This window comes from Humulus lupulus, chromosome 4 (genome assembly GCF_963169125.1).
Source record: "Humulus lupulus chromosome 4, drHumLupu1.1, whole genome shotgun sequence".
Taxonomy (NCBI): domain Eukaryota; kingdom Viridiplantae; phylum Streptophyta; class Magnoliopsida; order Rosales; family Cannabaceae; genus Humulus; species Humulus lupulus.
Genome location: NC_084796.1, coordinates 97,543,272 through 97,570,420, shown reverse-complemented (window position 1 = coordinate 97,570,420; position 27,149 = coordinate 97,543,272). Strand labels below are relative to the sequence as shown.

The 27,149-nt window shown below is 36.8% G+C and overlaps 1 protein-coding gene across 2 annotated transcripts in view; it reads right to left on the bottom strand.

The window, feature by feature from the left end:
• The window catches only part of LOC133830658 (pre-mRNA-splicing factor ATP-dependent RNA helicase DEAH1), a 43,154-nt gene that overhangs the window by 5,417 nt on the left and 10,588 nt on the right, over window positions 1–27,149 (bottom strand). The window contains exons 23-28 of one of the 2 annotated variants that reach the window (XR_009892161.1): window positions 24,695–25,735; window positions 24,367–24,429; window positions 23,260–23,383; window positions 23,075–23,185; window positions 11,619–11,681; window positions 11,443–11,515 (exon numbers count right to left, since the gene is read on the bottom strand). Coding sequence is in view for 1 of the 2 variants with exons in the window: in XM_062260675.1 (XP_062116659.1) it covers window positions 11,443–11,515; window positions 11,619–11,681; window positions 23,075–23,175; window positions 23,260–23,383; window positions 24,367–24,429; window positions 24,695–25,735 (1,465 nt within the window). In the remaining variant the exon portion in view is untranslated. The remainder of the gene's footprint in view (window positions 1–11,442; window positions 11,516–11,618; window positions 11,682–23,074; window positions 23,186–23,259; window positions 23,384–24,366; window positions 24,430–24,694; window positions 25,736–27,149) is intronic. The other variant, XM_062260675.1, reaches the window with a different exon arrangement.

Genomic DNA, 27,149 nt, shown 5'->3' with positions numbered 1-27,149 from the left:
CTCCAAATGGGCCATTGATTCTGGTGCCACAGATCACATGACAGGTAATTCCAGTCTCTTTTCCACTTTTCATTCTCACAATTCTACTTCTACTGTTACTTTAGCTGATGGATCACCATCTTGTGTTCGTGGATCAGGCAATTTTCTCTTACACCTTTGCTTACTTTGTCATTTGTCTTACATTTACCTAGTCTATCCTTCAATTTACTCTTTGCCAGACAACTCACTCATACTCTTAATTGTTGCATCTCATTATTTCCCAATCATTGTTTATTTCAGGATCTTATGACTAAGAAGATTATTGGTAAAAGACACGAGTCTAGAGGCCTCTATGTTCTTGACATACCGCCACCAATTTCTATTGTTTGTTTGTCACTTTTGCTTTTGAGGCTCATTGTCGATTGGGTCATCCATCTCTTCCTTTGCTCAAGAAACTTTGTCTGCAATATAGAAAGTGTCTTCAGTAGATTGTGAGTCATGTCAATTTACCAAACACTATCGTCTTAGTTCGAGTCCTCGAGTCAATAAACGTTCTAGTGTTCCTTTTGAATTAGTTCATTATGATGTTTGTGGTCCTTCTCCTGTTTTGTCTAAACCTGGCTTCAGGTATTTTGTTACTTTTGTGAATGATTATTCTCGTGTAACTTTGTTATATTGAATGAAAAATCGTTCCAAGTTGTTTTCTGTAAAAAAATATTGTATTTTAAGCATTTCCTCATTATCTTTCCAATAAGGAAACCAAGCTTAATTATTAAAAAGTAACTATGATTAAATTATATAGTATTAAGCTAATTGATTTACCCTAGAATATTTGTAATTACTCTAAAATATTTGGTATTAAATACCATATTTGTTTATACCTGTACAGTGCCTATTTAAAGGCCTTATTCTCTATCAATAAAGTGTATCAAAGGCTAATTTTCTACATGGTATCAGAGATTTCCCTCTAACCTAGAAATTTCGTAGTTTTTTTTCTCTGTCAGCCTTCGTCTCTTTCCTTATGGCAACTTTCAACAAAAACTCTTATGATAGAAGCCTCGCTCCAATGATAACTCAGCCAAGTTGATTGGAAGCCTCGCTCCTCTGCTCGTGCCCCTTCGCAAGGTCAGCCTTTCATTGCCACTACATCTAAGCCTTTCCCATTCACTCCAGCGCAGATCACCCAACTCCATCAGTTTCTTAATACCTCCAAGAATGCTACTGCATCTGCTCCATCATCCTCTTCACAACCAACTACCTCCGCTGCCTTCAATGTTCAAAACTTTGCCTGGATTGTAGATTCAGGGGTCTCGGATCACATGATTGGACAGTCCCATCATTTTACCACATACACTCCTTATTCAAAAACTCAAAAAATTAAGATTGTTGATGGTTCCCTCTCCTCGATGGTTGGTAAACGATCTATATATTTATCCCCTTCTATTATTTTTTACGATATCCTTCATGTCCCAAATTTATCATGTAATCTACTCTCTGTCAGTAAAGTCACTAGAGATCAGCAATGTTTTGTCTCTTTCTCACCACTGTTGTACTTTTCAGGTTATGTCCTCGAGGAAGACGATTGAGAGTGCGAAGGCATGTAGTGGTTTGTATTACATTGATTGTTTCCTCCTGCTCAAGTAAATAAAACGTTTGTTTCTGGTTGTATTGCTTCTCGTAAAAATGATATTATGCAAAAGTGGCATTATAAGCTAGGACACCCTAGTTTTTCCTATTTAAAATTTATCCTTCCTAAATTGTTTCAAAATAAAATTTTGAGCTCCTTTAAGTGTGACATTTGTCAGTTTGCTAAACATACACGTACTATTTTTTGTTCTGTACCTTACAAATCAACTCAATCATTTACTCTTATTCATAGTGATATATGGAGACTATCTAGAATAACCAATACCACAAATACTAGATGGTTTATCACTTTCATTGATGACCACACGTGTTAGCTGGGTTTTTCTTCTTAAATAGAAATCTGATGCTGCCATGACATCTAGAAACTTCCATTCTATGATCAAAAATCAATTCAATGCTAATCTTCAAGTATTGCACGTAGATAATGGCACTGGATATTTTAATTTCATCTTGCATGATTTTCTATCTCATGGCATTATTCATAAAAGTTTATGTGTAAGCACACCTCAGCAAAATGGGATTGTCGAACGCAAAAATAGATTGCTAGGACCTTAATGTTTACCACATTTGTCCCTAAGATTTTTGGGGTGAGGCTATCCTTACCGCTGTCTACCTCATCAATCGGATCCCCTCTCGAGTGTTGAACTTTCACACTCCACTCTCTATCCTTTTTAAAACATATCCACATATTTATCATGTTTCTAGTCTCCCCTTAAAAACATTTGGTTGTACTTCTTATGTCCATGTTCTAGGTCCAAACCGATCCAAATTTGATCCACGTGCTCTTAGGTGTGTTTTTTTAGGCTACTCTTCTACCAAAAAGAGGTATAAATGCTATAATCCTTCTACTCGACGTATGTATGTCTCCTTAGACGTCACATTCAATGAAGAATGTAAAAATATTATAAGAGAATAATTCTTGTCTATTGATTTTGAGAAGAATAGTGTACATTTATTGACTGTACAGAATAAAAGACATAAATACAAAAATAAACTATCTCCTATAAAAATAAGAAAGTATATATGTATATAAAGATCCTACAGCTGTAATCAAATCATAATGATTAGATTTTTATTCTAATTTGATTTCCTTAATAAATTTGTCTACACTCCCCCTCAAGCTTGACTATAGATGTTGATGAGTCCAAACTTGTCTATTAGGAAATCAAACACCTGCTCTGTCAATCCCTTTGTAAGTATGTCAGGCAACTGTTGATTAGTAGGCACATACTTGATACAGATAATCCTTCCATCCATCTTCTCCTTAATGAAGTGATGATCCACTTCTACATGCTTTGTTATGTCATGGTAAACGGGACTATGAGCTATACTGATGGTGGATTTATTGTCACAATAGAGTTGAATGGGATGTTCATACTTTATCTTCAACTCTTCAAGTAGTCTTTTTATCCAAATGACTTCACACACTCCATAGGCCATAGCCTTGTACTCTGCTTCTGTACTGCTCCTTGCAACAACAGATTGTTTTTTACTTCGCCATGTTACCAAGTTAATGCATAAGAGAAGTACAATAACTAGATGTAGATTTTCTGTCATCGATTGCTCCAGCCCAATCAGCGTCAGTGAAAACTTCGACTTTTCGATCACTTGTTTTTTTTAAATATAGCCATTTTCTTGGTGTTTGCTTTAAGTATCTCAAAATTCTAAAGACAACATTCAGATGTCCTTGACAAGGACTATGCATATACTGACTTACGAGACTAACAGCGAAGGCAATGTCTGGTCGAGTGTGTGAGAGATAGATAAGCTTGCCAACCAGCTGGTGGTATCTTCCTTTGTCAACCAGATCTCCTTCGAACATTTTTGTTTTGTTCCCAAGTTCAATAGGAATTTTACTAAGCTTGCTTCCTAGCATTCCTGCTTCTTTTAAGAGGTCAAGAGTGTATTTCTTTTGAGACACGAAAATACCCTTTTTGCTCCTTGCAAATTCCATACCCAAAGAATACTTTAATGCACCAAGGTCATTAACTTCAAATTCCCTTACCATCATTTTGTTGATTAGATTCATTTCTCCAATATCATCACCAGTAACAATAATATCATCAACATAAACTATTAAGATGGTCACTTTCCCTTTCTCTGGGTGCTTAACAAACAGAGTATGATCAGTTTGTCCTTGAATGTACACAAGATTCTTGACCACATTTGAAAAATGATCAAACCAAGCTCGAGGGGATTGCTTTAAGCCATATAGTGACTTGTTGAGTCTGCAGACAATCTACTTATTGGGAGTTTCTTCAAAACCTAGGAGTTGACTCATGTAGACCTCTTCTTCTAGATCACCATTTAGAAATGCATTTTTTACATCAAGCTGATGTAATTCCCAGTCTAAGGTCTAAGTTTACTGCTAGTGAGAGTAGGACTCTGATGGTGTTGAGCTTGGCAAGTGGAACAAAGGTTTCAGTGTAGTCAATTCCACAAGTCTGTGTAAATCCTTCAGCCACCAAACGTGCTTTGTATCGCTCGATAGAACCATCGACTTTATACTTGATAGTAAACACTCATTTGCACCCTACAATGTTTTTATCGGGTGGCAATTCCACTAGGCTCCAAGAGTTATTTTGTTTCAGTGTCTTCATCTCTTCAAGTACAATTATTTTCCATTCGGGAACGCCAAGAGCTTCTTCAATATTCCTGGAAATAAAAATACTAGACAAAATGGAGGTGAAAGCTTTGAATGAACATGATAGATTAGAATAAGAAATAAATTTGGAGATAGAATGTTGAGTACAAGACCTAGTCCCTTTACTCAACGAAATAGGGACATCTAGATCAGAATTAGGATTTGAATGGTTATTACATGACACATTTGAAGATGGAGGCTCTATCACCAGATCTGGCTCTTGACTGTGATGAGGATTCATGACTTGGTTATTCTTTGAGAGACACTTCTTCTAATATAGACACGTAGCTCTTGCTGTTGTTGATTCAACTCAGGAAGACTTGTCCTTGTTTCCATAATTGGATCAGGTTGACTATTTGGAGTGAGAGTAGATGGAGCTAGAATAGAACCAGAAATGACTGAACCATTAGGAAGAGGAGTTGGAGTAGAAACAGGGACAACTGAAACATTCAGACGAAAAGGAGATGGAGTTAAGTAGGAAGATCTAGCGGTAATCCCAACTGTAGAGTGTCCCACGACCACTAAGCTTCTTGCTCTGGATGAGTCTGCTCCCCTGAAGCGAGGGGGAGGAAAATATGAAGTATCTTCAAAAAAGCTGACATTGCACAAGACATGTTTTCTTAGTGTGAGGACAGTAACATCGATATAACCTTTTTGAGTGGAAGAATGGCCAATAAAAATTATCATAATAGCCCTAAGGTCAAGTTTACTACGATCATGAGCATGGATATAGACAAAAGCTACACAACTAAAGGTCTTTACAGGAAGAGTATTGGTGGAAATATGGGGATAAGAAAAATTCAGTACTGAGTATGATGTTTGAAACTGAAGGGGCCGACTAGGTAGACGATTTATAAGATATGTGGCTGTTAAGATGCATCTCCCCAAAGATATTTTGGATCATGGTAAACATAAGAGCACGTGCTACTTCCAACAAATGGCGATTTTTACATTCTGCAACACCATTCTTTGAGAGATATCAACACATGAACTTTGATGAAGAATCCCATTTTGAAAAAGGTATGGACCTAAAGTGGAGTCAAAATATTCTATTCCATTATTCGTATGTAGTATACAAATTTTGGTTTGAAATTGTGTTCGAATCATACGATGAAAATTCTGAAAGCCTTGAAATGCCTCAAATTTGTGTTGAAGGAGATATACCCAAGTGATACGTGTGTGATCATCAATGAAAGTTATGAACCAGCATTTCCCATATGAAGTAGTAACTTTGGAGAGTCCCCATATGTCACTATGGATTAGGGATAATGGAGTCGTTGGAGTATAGGATCTTAGAGGAAAAGAGGTCCGAGTGTGCTTAGCAAGTTGACAAATATCAAATCGAAAAGAAACAAAACTTTGATTAGTGAATAAGGATGGAAACAAACGTTGTAAGTAAGGAAAACTTGGGTGACCAAGTCTATAATGCCACGACATTATTTTGCTAGAATTAGAAACAAAAGCAGAACGATATATGAGATTAGTGTCTTATAGAATAGAGTCTGAAAGAAATAAAGTCCATCATAAATCTTATCACTGCCAATCGTCCCCACCGATGATAGTTCCTAAAATTGACAAGAATTGAACACAAACTTAGCAACACTGATTATCAAAAGTCAGTTTGCTAACAGAAATCAAATTACACGTCAATGGCAGAACATGAAGAACTGTCTTGAAGAGAAGACTAGTAGATAATCTAATGGTGCCTATGCCTGCAACAGAAGATAAAGTACCATCGGCAATACAAACATTAGATTTATTAGAACACGGGTGTAGGAATCAAATAAATGACGAAAACCTGTCATATGGCAGAAGCACCCGAATCAATTATCCAGGGTACTTGAGAGTCTACCGAAGAGATTAGGGCAGAATAGAGATTACCAGAATGTGCAACAGAGCATGAACCTAGATTGTTCCCAAAGGGTGCAGGTGATTGATTAAGAAGGTTGTACGAGGATAAAGAAGATTCTATGTCATTGGGGCAACGAATAGGTTGGCCTTCAATGATTGTTGGTTGCAAATGATGGGGGTCGCCAATGGAAACTGAGTACTACTTACACGGCGAGCTCCGATGAGTCCTTCTGGCAGCGGCGACAACAAAGACGAGAAGATATCCTGAGCATCAGGCAAAGGGACAGTGATTGCTTCTGAGGTTTGAAGAGAGCCAAAGGGCTCACTAGACTGAGAGGAGGCTGCGCTGCTAGTGGCCATTGCCAGAGAAGAACAAGGCAGCATATGAAAAAAAAAAAAAAAAAAAGAGAACCTAAATGATTTTGAGAAAAATAGTGTACATTTATAGACTGTACAGAATGAAAGACATAAATACAAAAATAAACTAAATCTTATAAAATAGGAAAGTATATATGTATATAAAGATCCTATAGCTATAATCAAATCATAATGATTTGATTTCCTTAATAAATCTGCCTACAAAGAACAACCTTTTATCACAACATTTCACTTCAGGGAGGGTCAGTGAGTGAAGTTTCTTGTTGGGAGACTTGCCTACCTATAGCTATCCCAGAAATTGATCAAACTATTCACATCAATCCATCATCTCCTCCTTTATCTGACATACGAACATTTGAGCAACAATCTCAACCCCAAACTAAAGAACTTTTAGTTTACTCTCGGCGACCAAAGGACCATCAGGTAATACAGCCAACCTCCAACATCTCACGAGTCTGACCCACAGATTGTTCCTAATGTAAGTGATCCTTCTCTCAATCCCATTTTGCCTAATGATATTCCTAATATTAAGCCTTTAAGTATGGTGGAACCCGAGTCTGAGTTACCTATTGCCAAGAGGAAAGGAGTTTGATATTGTACTCTACATTCAATATCTAGATATATCTGCTATAGTAAACTAACTCAAAAATATAACGTTTTCCTAGCAAAAGTCGAGTAAGTAGTAGTTCCTAAGGACATAACTGAGGCCCTCTCACAGAAAGAATGGAAGAAAACAGTCTACGAGGAAATTGTGGCACTAGAAACCAATGCAACGTGGACAATAGTCAATCGACCTAAAGATAAACATGTGGTTGGATGTAAGTAGGTATTTACGATTAAACACAAGGCTGATGAAACAATAGGCCGATACAAAGCGAGACTAGTTGCAAAAGGATTCACCCAAACATATGAAGTGGACTACAACGAGACGTTTGCACCCCTTACCAAGTTAAACAAAGTCAGGTTCTGCTATCAATTGTTGTAAATCTCAGTTGGCCCCTACAACAACTAGACATCAAAAAAGTCTTCCTCAATGGGCATTTAGAAGAGGAAGATTTCATGAGAATCCCTCCAGGGTTCGAGGAATGATATGGAAAAGAGAATGTCTGTCACTTGAAAAAATCTATCTATGGCTTAAAACAATCTCCACGGGCATGGTTTGGAAGATTTAATCGGGTGGTAAAACAGTATGGGTATAAACAGGCTCAATCGGATCACACCTTGTTCTTCAAACACTCACAAGAGGGTAAGGTAACTATTATCATTGTCTATGTTGATGACATGATACTCACCAGTGATGATTATGGAGAGCAAGAAAGACTTCAAGACTTGCTAGCCCAAGAATTCGAGGTAAAAGATCTTGGACCAATGAAGTATTTTCTAGGAATGGAAGTTGCATGAACAAAACAAGAAATTGTTGTGTCTCAAAGGAAATATGTCCTAGATCTACTCAAGGAAACAGGAATGAGTGGTTGTAAACCTGTGACAACACCAGTTGAACCAAAAGGCAAAAGACAAGTATAAACCAACTAAAGAGAAGCCAATTGACAAGGGAATGCACTAGCATTTGGTGGGGAAATTGATCTACTTATCCCACAGAAGGCCTGATACTGCATTTATTGTGAGCTTGGTTAGCCAATACATGCACATTCCATTCGAAGAACACTTGGAAGTTGTGTACAGAATTTTACACTATCTAAAGAAAACACCAGGAAATGGATTACTATTAAAAAAGAAAGAGGAAAGAGGTGTTGAGGCCTTCACAAATGCAGATTGGGCAAGGTCAATTGAAGATAGAAAATAAACAACTGGATATTGAACTAAAGTATGGGGGAACTTGGTTACTTAGAGGAGTAAGAAACAACCAGTGGTAGCCCAAAGTAGTACCGAAGCAGAACTCAGAGCTCTTGCTCAAGGAGTGTGAATTAATTTGGATCAAACACATACTTGAAGAATTAAAAGTTCAAAGGACCGAGCCTTTAATATTGTACAGCGACAACAAATCAACAATCAACATAGCAAACAACCCAATCCTGCACCTGCTTCTTCGTCATCAGATCCGGTCCCCAGCGATGATCTTCATATTGGCATAGTTCATAAAACTTCTTGCGTTGATACTGCATCTCAAAATGGTGTAGCAGAACGCAAAAACAAGCATTTTCTTGAAACTGCACGAGCCCACTTATTTCAAATGCATGTTCCTAAACATTTTTTAGTCGATGTCGTTTTTACGGCATGTTTTCTTGTCAATCGCATGCCATCTTCTGTGCTTAATGGTGAGATACCTTTTAAGATTCTTTTTCCCGGTAAATCATTATTTCCTATTGTTCCTATAGTATTTGATAGTACTTGTTTTGCTCGTGATGTTCGTCCACATGTCACCAAATTAGATCACAAATCATTGAAGTGTATTCCTTGGTTACTCTCGTCTTCAGAAAAGGTATAGGTGTTACTGTCCCAATCTTACAAATATCTTATCTCAATTGATGTTACTTTTATGGAAAATAAACATTATTTTTCATCTTCCTCTGTTCTTACTCATCAGGGAGAGAATCATGATTTGTTGGTATATTCTATCACATCTTCTCACCCTGACACACTTCTCGACACGTCTCCTATTACTCAACCAGTTTTAGCCACAGCTCCCAACATGAACGATGAGTCTCCTATTACTCAACGTGTCTCCGCCCCAGCTCCCGACATGCCTCCTCTTAAAGTGTACTCCAAGCGTCCACCTCTTGTTTCATGTCCTGCATCTGCTTCTTCGTCATCAGATCCGGTCCCCAGCGATGATCTTCCTGTTGAGTTACATAAAGGTAAACGTCAATGAACTTATTCTATTTTGTCTTTTGTTTGTTATAATCACTTGTCATCTTCCTCTTGCTCATTTATTTCTACCCTTGATTCTATTTCCATTACTAAGACTGTTCGTGAAGCCATATCTCATCCTAGTTGGCATAAAGCAATGATAGAAGAGATGACTACTTTAGATGACAATGGTACTTGGGACTTGGTCGATTTACCTTCAGGAAACGAGCCATTGGGTACAAATGGGTATTCGCTGTTAAAGTCAATCCAAATGGGTCGATTGCTCAGTTGAAGGCCCATTGCTAAGGGTTATGCTCAAACCTATAGAGTAGACTATTATGATACTTTTTCTCCTGTTGCTAAGTTGACCTCTGTTCGATTGTTTGTTTCCATGGCACTACTTATCATTGGTCTTTACATGAGCTCGATATCAAAAATGATTTTCTTCATGGTAATCTTCAGGAGGAGGTATACATGGAGCAACCTTCTGGTTTTGTTGCTCAGGGGGAGTCAGGGCAAGTTTGTCGTCTTCAAAAATTGTTATATAGTTTGAAACAAAGTCCTCGTGCTTGGTTTGAAAATTTTAGTCAGGCTGTTGAGAAATTTGGTGTGTTGAAAAGCAACTCGGACCACTCTGTGTTCTATAAACGATCAACAGCAGGTATCATTATGTTAGTTGTGTATGTGGATGATATTATTACTCCACTCAGTTTTCTATAAACGATCAACAGCAGGTATCATTATGTTAGTTGTGTATGTGGATGATATTATTACTCCACTCTGTGTTCTATATAAACGATCAACAGCAGGTATCATTATGTTAGTTGTGTATGTGGATGATATTATTACTGGAAGTGATACTATCAAGATCTCAACCCTTAAATCTTTCATTTATACTCAGTTTCACATGAAGGATTTGGGGGTGCTCAAGTATTTCTTGGGAACGGAGGTCACTCGGAGTAAACAAGGTATCTTTCTATCTCAAAGAAAATGTGTTCTTGACTAATTGACTGAGATAAGAAATGGGAAGCAAAACCTTATAGTACTCCAATAAGTCCAAATGTGCACCTTACATGAGATGGGGAACCATTTGCAAACCCTAAAAAATATTGCAGATTGGTTGGATAGTTGAATTAACTTACTGTGACTCGTCCAGATATTGCATTCTCAATTAGTGTTGTCAGTTAGTTTATGTCATCCCCAACAATTCATTATTGGGCAGCATTGGAGCAAATTTTGTGTTACTTGAAAGGAACACAAGGACGAGGTATTAGGTACACAAATCATGGGCACACTCATATTGAGTGTTTGTCAGATGTAGATTGGGCAGGTTCCAAAGTGGATAGAAGATCCACTTCAGGTTATTGTGTTTTTGTTGGTGGGAATTTGGTCTCTTGGAAGAGTAAGAAGCAAAATGATGTATCACGATCCAGTGCAAAGTCAGAATATAGGGCTACGGCACAATCTGTGTGAAATAATGTGGATATATCAGTTATTGACTGAAGTAAGACTGAAAACTTCAATACCAGCAAAATTGTGGTGTAATAACCAAGCTGCTCTTCATATTGCACCTAATCCTGTGTTCCATGAACGGACTAAACACATCAAAATTGATTGTCATTTTGTTTGTGAGAAAATTCAACAAGGTTTGATCTCCACAGAATATGTGAAGACTGGAGAACAACTAGGGGACATCTTTACAAAGGCTTTAAACGGGGTGCGGGTTGATTATCTTTGTAACAAGCTGGGCATGATTAACATTTATCCTTGAGGGGGGTGTTAGAATATATGTATATATTAGTTGTAAATTAGCTAATATATTAGGATTAAATGTAATTTGTTAGTTTCCTATATTCTTTTAGCTTCCTAGATTAGCTTCTCTAGTTTGTATATAAATACATGTTATTTCCTCAATGAAAGATAAGGAAATATAATTCTCTGCACTTCATATAACAGTACTCTTTCAGTACAAGGCACCAATTATTATTTTTAAACATCAGTATAAAGATGAAAATGATTCAACCAAATACCCTTGACGTTAATGGTAGTATTAGGAATTTCAAAGCTGAAAAAAGATGCACTTGAATTGCAGTACTGAACCCCAAAACTAAAACCCAAAGAGAGAGAGAGCTTACAGTCTTCAACATCCTTAAGCTGGTAGTAATGTGGGGCTATTTCAACCAGCCACTCTGGCTTTAGTTCCGTAACCTGCAGGTTGATACATTTATTAGATGTATACAAACATGAATGAAGATAGACGCATATAACAAAATAGAGTTTAGAATTAACCCTGTAACAGGAGGGCAGTTACCTGTCTCATATATTCTTTGCTTGTAAGTACTAATTCATGGTATACAACCCATCTTGGAAGCACCTGAGAACATGACAATGAAATAAGCAGTACAAAGTATGCAGCAATTCATAGAATTCCTTGTGATCGAATAGTGCATGTGATTGTGCATATTACACATAATGAACTTTTTATTACCCCACACGTGGAATTTTTTCATGCCTAATTGCCTTTACTACTCAAGTGTCTATTGAAGTAATTGAATTAGATGCGGTATATAAGCCATAATGATCAAGACTAGAACAGCTGATATGATATGATCCCATGGATACTAGCAATGTAAATAAATTTACTAGCCTAGAGGGAGTAGGCAATGCATTTTACATAATTAAATAACAAGTTAATCAACCCTCCTTGGTTCAAAACAGGTACCGCTACTGTGGAAATACTAGTTTACAGTTGTATTTACAGCTATTAGATATATCTATAATAAGATGACTTTGGGTATTTGTTACCAAATCTGATTTGTTTGTATTTTCTTTATTTATGTTTTTTGTTATTGTACTTGCTAGGTTTATGGGATCACATTTATAGCATTGATCCTAGGGTTTGTATATATCTTTGTATAATAGGAGTATGAACGTACAGTAAAAAAAAAATATCAGAAAAAGAGAAGAATTTCAAGCTTCTCTGTTAATCCACATGGTATCAGAGCATTTTATTTAATTTAGCCATGACAAAATATGGTATGGCCACCAACAAGGAAGCTACAGATGTTACCTCTGAAACTACAAGTAGTCATGAGATTTCAGTCAACAACCATGGGACTTCTGACTCAAATAACCATGGTATTTCAAAGGGTTCTGTTTTGCCTATTACAGGACACAAACTTAATAGGCACAACTATATTCAATGGTCCATTCAGTCGTGATGTTTGTAAGTGGTCGTGGAAAAGATGACTATCTCACAGGGGCTGCTATCCAACCAGCAAAGAGGATTCAACATTTAAAAGACGGAAGGCTGAAAACAACATGGTTATGTCATAGTTAATCAATTCCATGACTAATGAGGTTGGAGAAGATTTCATGCTCTAACTGCTCAAGAAATATGGGAATCAGCAAACGAGATGTATTTAGACAAGGAAGATACTGCAGAAGTTTTTGAGACAGAAGGCATAATTCAGGATCTACGCCAAGGAGACCTTTCTGTCACTCAGTATTATAGTCTCCTCAATCGGTATTGGCAAAGGTGAGATTTTTTGAGAAACATGACTGGGACTGCAGTGGTTGTGCAGCCAAATACAAACAGATTTTGGCAAAGAAACGTATTTACAAATTTTTATTGGGGCTAAATAAAGACCTCCATGAGGTGGTAGGATCTTAGCAACCAAACCCCTCCCAAACATCAGAGAGGTGGCTTCTGAAGTTCGTCAAGAAGAAAGTCACAAGAAAGTAATGTTAGGTCCCAAAACAACTAATCCTCAACCTGAGAGTTCGGCTCTTGCTGTTCATGGTCAACACTTCTCTTCCAATAATAACCAAAGAAAAGGAGGAAGGCCTTGGTGCGACCACTGCAAACGACCAAGTCATACAAAGGAAACATGTTGGAAAACTCATGGCAGGCCTGCTGATTGGAAGCCAAGAGAGTCGTGGACATCAAGCTTTTGTTGAAGAAAAGGAGGCTAAACCTGAACCAAGTTTATTCAGCAAGGAACAACTTGAATTACTCCAGAAAATGATCAATCAGCCTAACCAAGGTGCATCATCTTCCAACAATGTAATTGAATCCGGTTCTTTGGCTCAGAAAGGTAATTTTCTTACTGCTCTAAAGGTGAGAAAAGAAAAACTAAACCAACGGATTGTGGACTCCGGAGCTTCAGATCACATGACCGGAGATGCTACAACATTTCAAAATTACAAACCTTGTGCTGGAAACTTTACATTTCGTATTGCTGATGGCACTCTCTCAAAAGTGGTTGGCATAGGCTCCATTATGATTTCTCAAGATCTTATTTTGGAATCTGTTCTTTTAGTTCCTAATTGGGACTGTAATTTGTTATCTATTAGTAAACTTACTCAAAATAAAAATTGTGTTGCTAATTTCTCTCAAACTGGCTGTGTTTTTCAAGATTTGGATTTGGGAAAGACGATTGGCAATGCTGATATGTGTTCAGGTCTCTACATCCTCAAAGTTGTGAATCATCCTGAAAGTCAATCTCGCACAACAGTTTGTGACAAAAAATCCTACTCTGTTTTTGTTTCAATTTCCAATAAAGATAGTGATGTTATGTTGTGGCACTATTGCTTAGGTCATCCAAATGTCATGTACTTCAGTCAAAAATTTCCCTCTTTGTTTAATAAACATCCCAAGTTGTTCCAATGTGAAATATGTCAGTTTTCCATTCGTTTATGCAAATTACTGTGCATAGATTTAATGGACAGAACTACCTCGAATGGTCTCAGTCTGTGAAGCTTGCGATTGATGGCCGTGGAAAATTGGGATTTCTAACTGGAGAAAAGAAGCAGCCGAAAGTAGAGAATGCAAAATATGGACAATGGCAATCAGAGAACTCCCACGTCATGGCATGGTTGTTAAACTCCATGGATGCCTCAATTGCCATGCCTCATATGTTTATGGCAACAGCTAAGGAGGCATGGGATTCTGATCGTGAAACTTATTCTGACCTAGAAAAATTTTCTCGAATTTTCATGTTAAAGACTCGACTATGGCTGTCCAAACAAGGGCAGTGGGATGTCACAAGCTACTATAACGAGATGGTGGCGTGGTGGCAAGAGCTGGACTAGTATAATGATAATGTTTGGGAGAGTCCAACGAATTTGCTCCAGCACAAGAAACATGAGGAAGATGACAGAGTTTTCATGCTTCTTGCTGGAATTAATCAAAACATGGATGAAGTTAAGGGCAGAATTCTTGGCCGCCGTCCCTTACCTTCGGTTCATGAAGTCTTCTCTGAAATCCGGGTAGAAGAAAGTCGTAGGAAGGTAATGTCTAGCAATGAACCAACCCCTATTTCAAGTAATGACACCTCTGCCTTGTTTGTTAAAGGAGCTTAGTCCACGGTTACAAGAAAAAGAAGTCATGGTGCGATTTTTGCAAAATATATTGGCATACATGCGACGCTTGCTGGAAAATACATGGTAAGTCGCCTGGTGGAAAGCCAAACCAACCTAAAAAGCTTTACAATTTGTGGTTGTTCCTTCTTCAGAGCCATTCAATCTTGGACAGTCTCTATTCACGAAGGAATAAATAGAGCAATTGTTGAAAATGTTACATTCCAACTCTAAAAAGCCTTCATGTTCTTTCGAGCAACATGGCAGTTCTAACTTTTGTTTGTATTCAGCCTAAGACTACCTAGATTATTGATTCAAGAGCCTCTGGTCATGACTAGCTGTTCTAGTTTTTTCTTTTCATATAAGTCTTGTGCAGGGAATAATAAAATTCGTACAGCACATGGATCTTATTCTGCTATCGCTGGTATAGGAGATGTAAAACTCCCCAATACTTTAACTTTGTCTAATGTCCTTCATGTTCCTAAATTATCGCAATCTCATCTCTGTTAGTAAACTAACCTCCACACTAAATTATACTGCAAAATTCTTTTCCTCTTATTATCTGTTTCAAAATCCAGCCTTGTGGACGATGATTAGCAGTGCTAGGGCGTGTGGTGGTCTTTACATTATAGATGAGGGAACATTCACGGATAAAAAGACTCAACAAAGTTCTTGCCTGCAAGTTGCATCTAATTTTAAAGAAGATGAGATTTATTTATGGCATTTTAGACTTCGACATGCAAACTTTCATTATTTAAAGTATTTATTTCCAATTTCGTTTCACAATAAAAATCCATCTTCTTTTCAGTGTGAAATATGTGTTTTGTCTAAACACCATCGAAGTACATATCCTCCACGTGTTTATACACTGTCAAAGTTATTTGCATTGGTGCACAGTGACCTATGGAGACCATCCAGGGTCTCCACTTGCAAGGGTAGACGCTAGTTTATTACTTTTATTGATGATCATACTAGGGTAACATGGGTTTGTTTGCTAAAAGAAAAAACGGAAGTAGAAAGTGTTTTCAAAAAAATTTATACCATGATTCAAAATCAATTTCAAACGAGTATTAAAATTTTACAAAGTGATAATGGGCGTGAGTATTTTGTAGAAGTTTTAGGTACTTTCTTTGCTGAAAAAGGAATTGTTCAACAAAGTTCTTGTAATGACACACCTCAACAAAATGGCATTGCCAAAAGGAAAAATAGGCACCTTCTTGAGATAAGTCGTGCTTCACATTTTTCAAATAATGTTCCTAAATATCTTTGGGGTGATGATGTTTTACATGCTACATATTTAATGAAGAGACTTCCTTCTAAAATTCAAAACGCCCATATCTGTTCTTAAAAACTGGTTTCCCGAATCTCGTTTGTTTCCTGTCATGTCTATAAAAAATTTGGGTTGTACTGTTTTTATAAAAAAAATCCAATTAAAAATGCTAGTAAACTTGACCCTAGAGCAAAAAGTGTGTTTTTATTGGCATTGCTTCAAACCAAAAAGGGTACAAATGTTTTGATCCTACACTTCGAAAAACTTTTGTTACCATGGATGTGAAATTTTTTGAAAATATCTCGTTGTTTAATCCTAATCTTCACGGGGAGAATCAGGTTAAAGATTTGGATTTTGAGATAACAAATAATAGATTTAATCCTCGTTACAATCTAAAAAATATTGCCAAAAATAATTTTAATGACCATACATTAGACCTGAATTTTTAGGCTATAATTTAGATCATAATACAAGGCAGATTGGAGATATTGATAGTAGTGAGGTGAGGAAAGTCAAGAATTAAGCAATTCTGAAAATAACGTGGAAAGTCAAGAATTAATAAATTCTGAAAATAATGAACAAAATGTTTGAGGTAGAAAATGTTTTACAAAATGAATCTCAACAACAAACAATATGTAACGAGCAGAATGGAACCAAGTTTGGTCGTGTTTATACGCAAAGGCTTCCTCATCAAAGAACTAAAGTCACAACTGTGTGGCCACGCCGAGAGTCTAAACCGAGATTGGAAAATGAATCAGGTAATTCTTCTAGCTGTATTCCTTCTAATCTTAGTCGTCCCGAGTCTGATCTTCCAATAGCTATTAGGAAAAGAAAACGATCATGGGTCAAATATCCCATGTCTCTTGTTGTCTCTAACTCAAAACTCTCATCGTCATTTATCACTTTCACCACCAATGTTTCAAATGTTTAGAATCCAAATAATATACAAGGAGCTCTAAATGTTCCAGAGTGGAAGAAGGTTGTACTTGAGGAAATGAGTGCTTTGGAGAAAAATCGAACATTGAGACTTGAAGATCTTCCCACAGGTGCTCCAACAGTTGGTTGTAAGTGGGTCTTTACACCCAAATTCAATGGAGATGACACTATAGAGAGGCACAAAGCTCAGTTGGTTGCCAAGGGGTTTACACAAACCTATGGTATTGATTATACTGAGACCTTTGCTCCGGTAGCCAAACTTAATATTGTTCGAATTTTGTTGTCTATTGCAACTAATTTAGATTGGCCTTTGAGACAGTTTGACGTTAAGAATGCTTCCTTAAATGGAAGATTAGAGGAAGAAGTGTACATGCTTCCACCACCACGCTTTGAACATAAGTTTGAAAATAAAGTGTGCAAGTTGGAAAAGGCATTGTATGGCCTGAAACAGTCACCACGAGCTTGGTTTGAGAGGGTCACTCAAGTGGTGAAGAAACAAGGCTATTTACAAACACAGGCTGATCATACCTTATTCACTCGGCACTCGACTAGTGGAAAGATTGCAGCTCTAATTGTTTATGTTGATGACATACTTCTTACAGGAGATGATCTTGAAGAATTAGAGGCAATGAAAAGTAAGCTCTCTAAGGAATTTGAGATCAAAGATCTAGGCGAAATGAAGTATTTCTTAGCTATGGAGGTTGCACAGTCTAAAAAAGGGATTGTCATTTCCCAATGAAAATACATTCTTGATCTTTTAGAAGACACAAGAATTAGTGAGTGTTGTCTTATGGATACTCCCATTGATCCAAACAAGAAGTTTGGTGATATTCAGCAAGGAACACTAGTAAATGTGCAACAATACCAATGATTAGTTGGGAGACTTATCTATTTGTCTCACACTCGTCATGACATTGCGTTTGAAGCAAGTATGGTGAGTCAATTTATGCATCGTCCTTATAAAGAACATCTTGAAGCTGCTTATCGAATTCTAAGATATCTAAAAAGTAGTCCAAGTTAAGGTCTTTCATTCAAAAAGGGAGATAGCAGAAGCATTGAAGCATTTACTGATGCAAATTGGGCAAGCTCTATTACTGATAGAAAATCTACTTCCTTATATTGCACGTATGTGTGGGGAAATTTGATGACTTGGAGAAGCAAAAAACAAAGTGTAGTTGCAAGGAGTAGTGCTGAGGCTGAGTACAGGGCCATGGCCAGCGAGGTGTGTGTGATCCTGTGGATAAGACGAGTTCTTAAAGAGCTGAAGCTGCAAGTTAGTCTACCTATGAATTTTTTTTGTGATAACAAGGCTGCTATAAGTATTGCACATAACCCGATACAACACGACAAAACCAAGCATATAGAGGTTCACTGACACTTCATAAAAGAAAACTTGAAAATGGGAGTCATTTGTATCTCATTTGTGAAATCTAAAGATCAAACTGCAAATATTTTGACCAAAGGTTTATTCAAACCAACATTTGAATTTCGAACTTCTTGTACACAAGTTGGGTATGTTCAATATTTATACGCCAACTTGAGGGGAGTGTAAAATAACATGTAAAAAATTGTTAAACTCAGTTATAGGTTGTTATCTTATTCCTAGGGATAGTTGTTAGTTCCTATATTTTAGGCATTTTTATTTGAGTTGTTATTTGTTGTATTTTATAAAAGTCATTCGAAATAATAAGAATTATTATTCTCCAAAATTACAATATCCTATGGTGCCTTACAAGTCAACTCATGCTTTTTCAATGATACACATTGATGTTTGGGGGCCATCTAAAATAAAAAATATTACATGTTCTAGATGATTTGTTTCATTTGTTGATGATCATACTAGGCTTTCTTGGATATTTTTTATGAAAGAAAAATCTTTTTTTTTTTTTAAAAATGAGAAAGAGGTCGGAGAGACCTCCTCTCAATAACATTAAAAACCCTCACTTATGGCGGAGGAATACCTTGGTAACAAAGGGATATTGAAAACAAAAATTACGACCATAAATACACCCACTCCCTACGAAGGTCCAAAAAGAAAACACCCTCAAAATCTTTCGTTCTATACACCCACGTAGCTACCCAAAACCTGATTTTATCCCAAAGAGTATCCATTGAAGAAGAGGACTCGTCGAAGATCCTACTATTCCTCTCCAATCAAATAGCCCAAAAAGTAGCGAGAACGATACACTGCCATAAGCGCAACAACCTCTTTCCTCCCTCCAATTGAGAAAGGAACAAGTGCGCACAAGAGGAAGGCATACACCAAAAGACTCCGAACTCATGTAGAACTTTATTCCAAAGAGCATTGGCAAACGGGCACCGAAGAAACAAATGACCCACTAACTCACTATTGTTTTTACAGTTAACACACCAATTTGGCGAAAGTAATGGAAAGGTCTTCTCCTCTGCAAATTAGCATGGACACTTAACTTGTCTAAGAATAGTAACCATCCAAACACTTTAACTTTGGAAGGAACACCACTTTTCCATAACTTCTTTGCCCACGGTCACTCTGGTCCTAACTGATCATATGCCAAACTATGAAAGGTCGACTGGCAGCTGAAGACCCCGCTACTGACAGGTTTCCAAATCCTTTTATCTTCCAAAATATCCGGCAGATGCACATCCTTAATCAAATCTAACATCTCAATCAAGTTAGGGACCTCCTTATCGAATAAATTCCTTCTAAATCTGAAGTCCCAACCTAGTCCCCCTGAACTACTACCATCTTCCACCACGAACATGTCTCTGATCGAAACATTCAATGCCTCGGACACTCTGAATAAATCAGTGAAACGCGACCTCAAGGAACAGTTACCAATCCACGTATCCTCCCAGAATCGAATCCTGTCACCCCTCCCCACTTTGAAGAAGACCCAAAGCCTATACTCCTCATACAACGAAGATATGTCTCTCCACGGGCCACGAACCGAAAATCTACCCCCACCATTTGTATCCCAGAAGCCTCCATCTTCATCATACCTACTTTTGACCACCCTGTGCCATAAAGAGACTTTTTCCAAGGGGAATCGCCACAACCACTTCATGAGGAAAGCCTTATTTCTCAAAACCAAATTTCCAATCCCCAAGCCCCTGTGACTACGAGAATTACATACCTCGTTCCAGGAGACCAACTTTCATAAACTTTGAAAGAAAAATCTGAAGTCAAGATTTTATTAACTTTCATCATATGATCCAAACTCAATTTCATGTCAAAATCCAAATTCTAAAAGCTGATAATGCAAAAGATTATTTCAACACTATCCTTGGTTCGTTTTTATTAAAAGAAGGTATTGTTCATCAAAGTTCATGATTTGATACACCTCAACAAAATGGGATAGCTGAGAGGAAAAATAGACATCTTTTAGAGGTTGCGAGATCACTCATGTTCACAACAAATCTTCCCAAATTTCTTTGGGGGGGAAGCTATTCTTACCACAGCCTACCCCATTAATAGAATGTCATCTCGGGCTCTAGGTTTTCAAATACCTTGTCAAGTTCTTCTCCACTCCTACCCTCACACTCGTCTTCTCTCCATTCTCCCACCCAAGGTATTTGGTTGTACTGCTTTTGTCCATAATAAACAACCAAACCAAAATAAATGTTATCCAAGGGAAATCAAATGTTTATTCTCAGGGTATTCTTCAAATAAAAAAGGATACAAGTGTTATTCTCCTATCACAAGGAAATTTTACAACACCATGGATGTCACATTCTTTGAAAATCAATAATATTACCCCAAAGACATTCATGGGGAGAATAATATCAAGGAATATCAGTTTTGGGAAAATCATACTTCTGCTAAAGCAGAGCCTACATCCTCTTCATCCTCTCCTATTGGACCTATATCCTGAACTTCCATCCCTCTTCCAATCGAAACTAAGCCTACATCTGCACCATCCTTATCCATTGAAATTGAGCCTAACCATGTTGATCCCAACCGTGAAATTGAGACAAGTGATTCCAACTTTGATTCCACTCCATCTCAAACTGTGAAGAATAGCAAATTCATTGTCTACTCAAGAAGAAAGAAATCTCAAGAATTTATAGTCTCAAAACACATGTTGAGCAAAGCCATGATGTTGAACCATGTTTGAATCCAAGGGAAACATTATCAGGTAACACAAGTGATAATTCTAGTGAGTTTTTTGATCTTGATTTACCTATTGCATATCAGAAAGGGGTAAGATCTTGTACAACACACCCTATTAACAATTTTGTTTCCTATAAAGGCTTGTCATCAAATTATCGTGCATTTGTTACCAAGCTTGATGAGATTCAGATTACTAATAATATCCAAGAAGCTCTTCAAGTACCTGAATGGAAGACCGCTATCATGGAAGAAGTCACAACCCTAGAAAAGAACGATACATGGAAACTCACTAAATTACCAAAAGGCAAAAATCCAGTTGGCTATAAATGGATTTTTACGGTTAAATACAAGGTAGATGGGAATATTGAGAGATACAAAGCTCGAATAGTTGCCGAGGGTTTCACACAATCCTGTGTATTGATTATCAAGAAACTTTTTCTACAGTAGCAAAGTTGAATACAATTAGAGTTCTATTATCTTTGGCTACTCCCTATGACTCGTGTCTTCATCAACCAGACATAAAGAATGCCTTTCTCAATGGTGATTTAGAAGAGGTGTATATGAAAATTCCTCCTGGACTAGAGACTCAAGTCAATATCAATAGTTTGCAAATTGAAAAAATCTTTGTATGGTCTCAAGTAGTCACCTCGAGCTTGGTTTGATTGCTTTACTAAAGTTGTAAAAAGGTTTGGTTATTCTCAATGCCAAACTAATCATACATTGTTCGTAAAACGATCTGAAAAAGGAAAATAGGCTATTATTATTGTATATGTTGATGATATAATAATGATAAGAGATCATGATGAGGAAAATAAGTCAGCTTAAACAGTTTATTTCTAAAGAATTCGAAATCAAAGACCTAGGAAATCTCAAATATTTCCTAGGAATGGAAATTGCTAGGTCCAAAAAGGGTATTGTGGTCACTCAACGAAAATATGTTCTTGATCTTCTAAAAGAGACCAGCATGTTCGGCTGTAAACCAGTTGATACTCCTATGTACTACACAACAAAATTGGGAGCAGCCGAAGGAGGAAGTGCCCCAGTTGATAAAGAACAATATCTGAGACTTGTGGGAAAACTCATCTATCTTGCACACACTAGACCAGATATTGGATTTTCTATCAGTGTTGTGAGTCAATTTATGAACAATCCTACAGAGGAACACTTGGAAGTTGTGTATCGAATTCTAAGGTGCCTACAAATGAATCCAGGTAGAAAATTGTACTTCCGAAAGACTCAAAACAAAAGTGCATAGATATATTCTGATGTTGATTGGGCAGGATCCTTAACAGACAAGAGATCCACATCTGGTTACTGTACATATGTGTGGGGAAACCTTGTTACTTGGCGAAGTAAGAAACAATATGTGGTAGCTAGAAGCAGTGCAGAAGCTGAGTTTAGGGCTCTTGCTCAAGGAATGTAGCTAAAAAGACTTCTTCGTGAGCTACAAATTCATTTGGAAGAACCCATGAAAATGTTTTGTGACAATCAAGCAACTATAAGTACCGCCAAGAATCTGGTTCATCATGATCGTACTAAACATGTGGAATTTGATCGACACTTCATAAAAGAAAAGATTGAAGGAGTTATAATATTATAGTATGATCCAACTGCTCTCCAGAATGCTGACATTCTTACCAAAGCTTTTCCAATACTAAGTTTTGAAGATTTGAAGTCCAAGCTGAGTATGGTTGACATCTATAACCCAGCTTGAGGGAGTGTGGAAATACTAGTTTACAGTTGTATTTACAGCTGTCAGATTTATATCTATAATAAGATGACTTTGGGTATTTGTTACCCAAATCTGATTTGTTTGTATTTTATTTATTTATGTTTTTTGTTATTGTAATTGCTAGGTTTATGGGATCACATTTATAGCATTGATCATAGGGTTTGTATATATCTTTATATAAGATTATGAACATACAGTAAAAAATATATATCAGAAAAAGAGAAGAATTTCAAGTTTCTCTCTTCAATCTCTCTGTTAATCCATGGCTACTAACTTCACAAAAGACATCATAACTAAAATTTATCAACTTCACAAATTGAAGCCCAAATAAGAACAAGATGAATGAAAACAGAGTGACATCCAGATTTCGTTTACCTGGGCAAGCCCTGAGCTGGGGTGTATATGGACTGTTTGTGGATGCTTGACTGTTCGATAAGAGCCATTCTTTTGCAGCCTTGCAGAGTGAGGGAAGTAACCTGAAAAGAGCTTTATTTAATAAAGAATTTTAGTAATTACCACCATATATGGTCATTATATTTGAAACATAATTAAAAAATTACCGGACGTGATCGACTTCTTTATAGCTTCTAAATCATTGGGATTTGAGACTAGCTCAATCTCAACTCTCTCCAGAAGTCCCTCAAGTTGATCTCTGATATCTCTTGCACGTTTCATACTCCTAACCTATAGAAATAAGCAACTATAACATCATGGTGGTTGAGAATAGCCTCATAATTTTAATGTGAAGAATATTATTCAAATGAATATAATAAATGGAATAGAAACAAAGCAAGAACAGGACAAAAGATTGCTAAAACAGGAATCGATTAATAAGCACTCCTTAGTCCTTGTGGGCTCGATTGGTATGCATGACTAGATTAGATTAGACTGGATTCGATTATCTAAGTATTGTACTGTGTTTGGTGCAGTATAGTTTTTTAATATAATTATATTTTATCTACTTAAAAATTATTTAAATAATAAAAAATATAATGCTAAAAAATATTTAAAATTACATATTTAAAAAGTAAATTGTATTTAATATTTCAAAATAAGATTTTATTTTTCAAAAAAATGAAATATATAATAACAAATGAAACATATATTGTGCGTGTGTATATTTTTAAAAACATATATTTTGGTTAACAAAGTAGAAAAAAATAATAGAAAATGAAAAAAAAAAAAAAAAAAAAACTCAAGCTTGGGACTATTTTGGGAAGTAGACCAAATAGACCAGTTCCCAAAAAGCACTCAAACATGAGACTGGACACAACTGTCTAGTCCCTTCCCTTGGTCACGTGCGACAAACACGCCTTATCACTGTGTCAACCTTATCACTGATGTGACACAGGCTCTCCTATTTAGCATCATTCCCTCTAGAAAAGCATTCCTATCTGTGCTGCATGATTCATAAAAAGAATTCTACTAACAACGCAGTGTACCAGAAACCATTCAACTAAGATTCCAGATAATTAATTTAACTTCTACAAAAACCCAGTTCAGAAAATAAATCAACTACAAGCATGCGCCAAAGTTGACTTTTAGTACCATGAAATAAACAATCAAAGCTCACAACACACAAGTTTCCTCTTATCCAAAAGAGAAGCACAGTGAAAATAGGAATAACAAAGATTCAAAAAGGAGCAATTCTGAGAAATGAAGTGTACCTGTATGTAATTTTCATAACACCATTGTGTTGAGTAATTTGTTTCTTTCCATGAACTGTAAACCTAAAGAAATTTATAAAATCAATAATCAATAATTAAAAATAAAACAACGTAAATAACATTTTCTAAACTACATAAGTCACAGCTGTGCTAAATTGTTTTTGAAATTTAAAAGAAAAAAAAATGTTCAATTAACCCTCTTCAGATTACTACTTTTGCTGTAATATTAAATCCCATTATTCCAACCCGAATAATAGTTAATGGTTTACAACCAAAAACATTTATAACTCTCAATGAACAACAGAAATTCATCAGAATACATACAAACCTTAAGCAGCGCAAGGTGGTCTCCAACATTCCCAGTATGAAAATTTAAGCGTGCATTGTCAGCATGGACTTGTTTGTCTTTTGGCCTGTAAAATATTGAATTGCCAATAGAAAGCATGGCAGCAATGGAAATGATATCGTCTGAGCACTTGTACTTCTCTGAAGCAACGATTGCTTTTGACAGCATGGGATCAAGAGGAAATTCTGCCATCCGTCTACCCACTTTAGTCAACTCACCCACTTTATTTAAGGCACTCAAGGCGAAAAGCAGTTCTAATGCTTTTAGTAGTGCTTCAGAAGGTGGTGGATCCATGAAATCAAAATGTAATAAGTCATGAATACCAAGGCTCTTGAGCATAAGCACCACATTTGCAAGATTAGTTCGCTGTATTTCTGGAACAGTATTGTCATCTAAATCATTGTAATAGTTGTAAGCAGTATATAATCGGAAGCACTTTCCTGGGCCTGTTCGACCAGATCGACCAGCCCTCTGATTTGCTGATGCCTTGGATACTGGAGTGATTAGCAACGATTCCATTCCAGTCCTTGGATTGTACGACTTCATCTTACAAAAACCTGGGTCAATGACATATTTAATCCCATCAATTGTTAATGATGTCTCAGCTATATTTGTGGCAAGGACAACCTTCCTTGCCCCTTCAGGCGTTGGTTCAAATATTTTAGATTGCAGCTCTGTTGGCAGGTTGGCGTATATGGGGCAGATGATCAACTCAGCAATCTTTGTCCCAAGACCCCGTATTCTATGCTTCATAATTTCTTCTGCTGTCTCAATTTCTTCCTGACCCGTAAGGAACACCAATATATCCCCAGGTGGCTGTGTCACATGGATTTGAAGTGCAGTCACAATTGCGGCATCTAAGTAATCAGCTTCGGGTGCTTTTGTGTAATGAATTTCTACTGGATATCGTCTACCTGGAATTTTAAAAATTGGAGCAGAATCAAAGTAATCACTGAACTTCTCTGCATCCATTGTCGCACTAGAAATAAGTAACTTTAGATCCGGTCTAAATCGAGCAATATCCTATTATACACACAAACAAAAAGATGGTTAGACAACGTTAAAAATATATATATTTATCATTTTCCTATTAAGTACCTCATCTAGGACAAAGCTGAGAGGTGGCCAGAAAAGTGTTTTAACACCAATAGTGTTGCATATATAGGTTATAATTATTTGAAAGACACAGAGTATTCTTGAAAAATGATCGGTTCCTCCATGGATCTTGCAATTAAACTAATAATAAGAGAATCATGATATTTAAGTAACAACTTATTGTTGACAAATGATAGGAAATCAATTCCTATGATTTGATTATAGCTGTTATTTCTTAGTTTCCTTATTTATAGGATTTGTAGTTAATTGTGTTTATTACATTTTATTTTGTAATTAAGGGTATGAATTGTATAAACCCTATAAATATATCTACTGTATAGATGAAAAAACATACTGAAATAATAACGAGTATTTCTTCCATACCGTATTCTTGATATCAGAGCCCTAAGGCTCCGATCTATTTTTTTTCTTCTCTACTCAGATCCAGCAGTTCACAGGGGAAGTGCCATTTTTCCCGGCATTACAGTCCAAGCAAATCTCCATTTTTTTCCGATGTTCCAATCCAGGCACATCCACTCCAGTCCTCCGGCATTCCAGGCGCACGTCCAGCCAAGCTTCAGTTGTTCCAGGCATCTCTTCCAATCCAGGCGCACATCCTTCGTCCGTTTCTGGCACTCCAGGCGCCGCTCCTCAATCGCACGTCTCAGTCCGAAGTCGCTCATTCCAGGCAACCCATCATCGAGGAGGACGATTGGCAGTGCTGTCTTGAAGAGCCTCTTTGAAGTGGGAATTCTTCCTTTGAAAGGCATGGAAATCCACCAGAGCTTGCCCATCGAAAAAGAAAAGCAGACTCTACACGCCTTGCAGGATTCGTGGGACTTTATTTCATTGATGGGCAGCATCAAATAAAAGAGCAACCTTCTCTACTTCGTTTGGATTCAAGCTCTATGTCTAATTCTTATGTTTCAAACTCTAATTTTGATTTAACTTCTCGAATAATTATGTTATGGCATTGTTGACTTGGGCATCCAAGTTTTTTATATTTAAAACAATTATTTCCATCTTTGTTTATCAATAAAAAGGTTGCTGATTTTCAATGTGATATTTGTCAATTTGCCAAACATGCACGGGTTTCATTTCCTCAAAAAATGTATGCACCTTCCAGTCCTTTCTCTCTTAATCAAGTGACATTTGGGGTCCCTCAAAATCAATACTTCTCATGGTAAGTGTTGGTTCATTACATTCATTGATGATCACACACGTATCACTTGGGTTTATCTGCTTAGACATAAGTCTGAAGCTAGTCAAGTTTTTCAAAACTTCCATCATATGATCCGAACGCAGTTTCAAACATCTATTCGGACACTTCGTACTGACAACG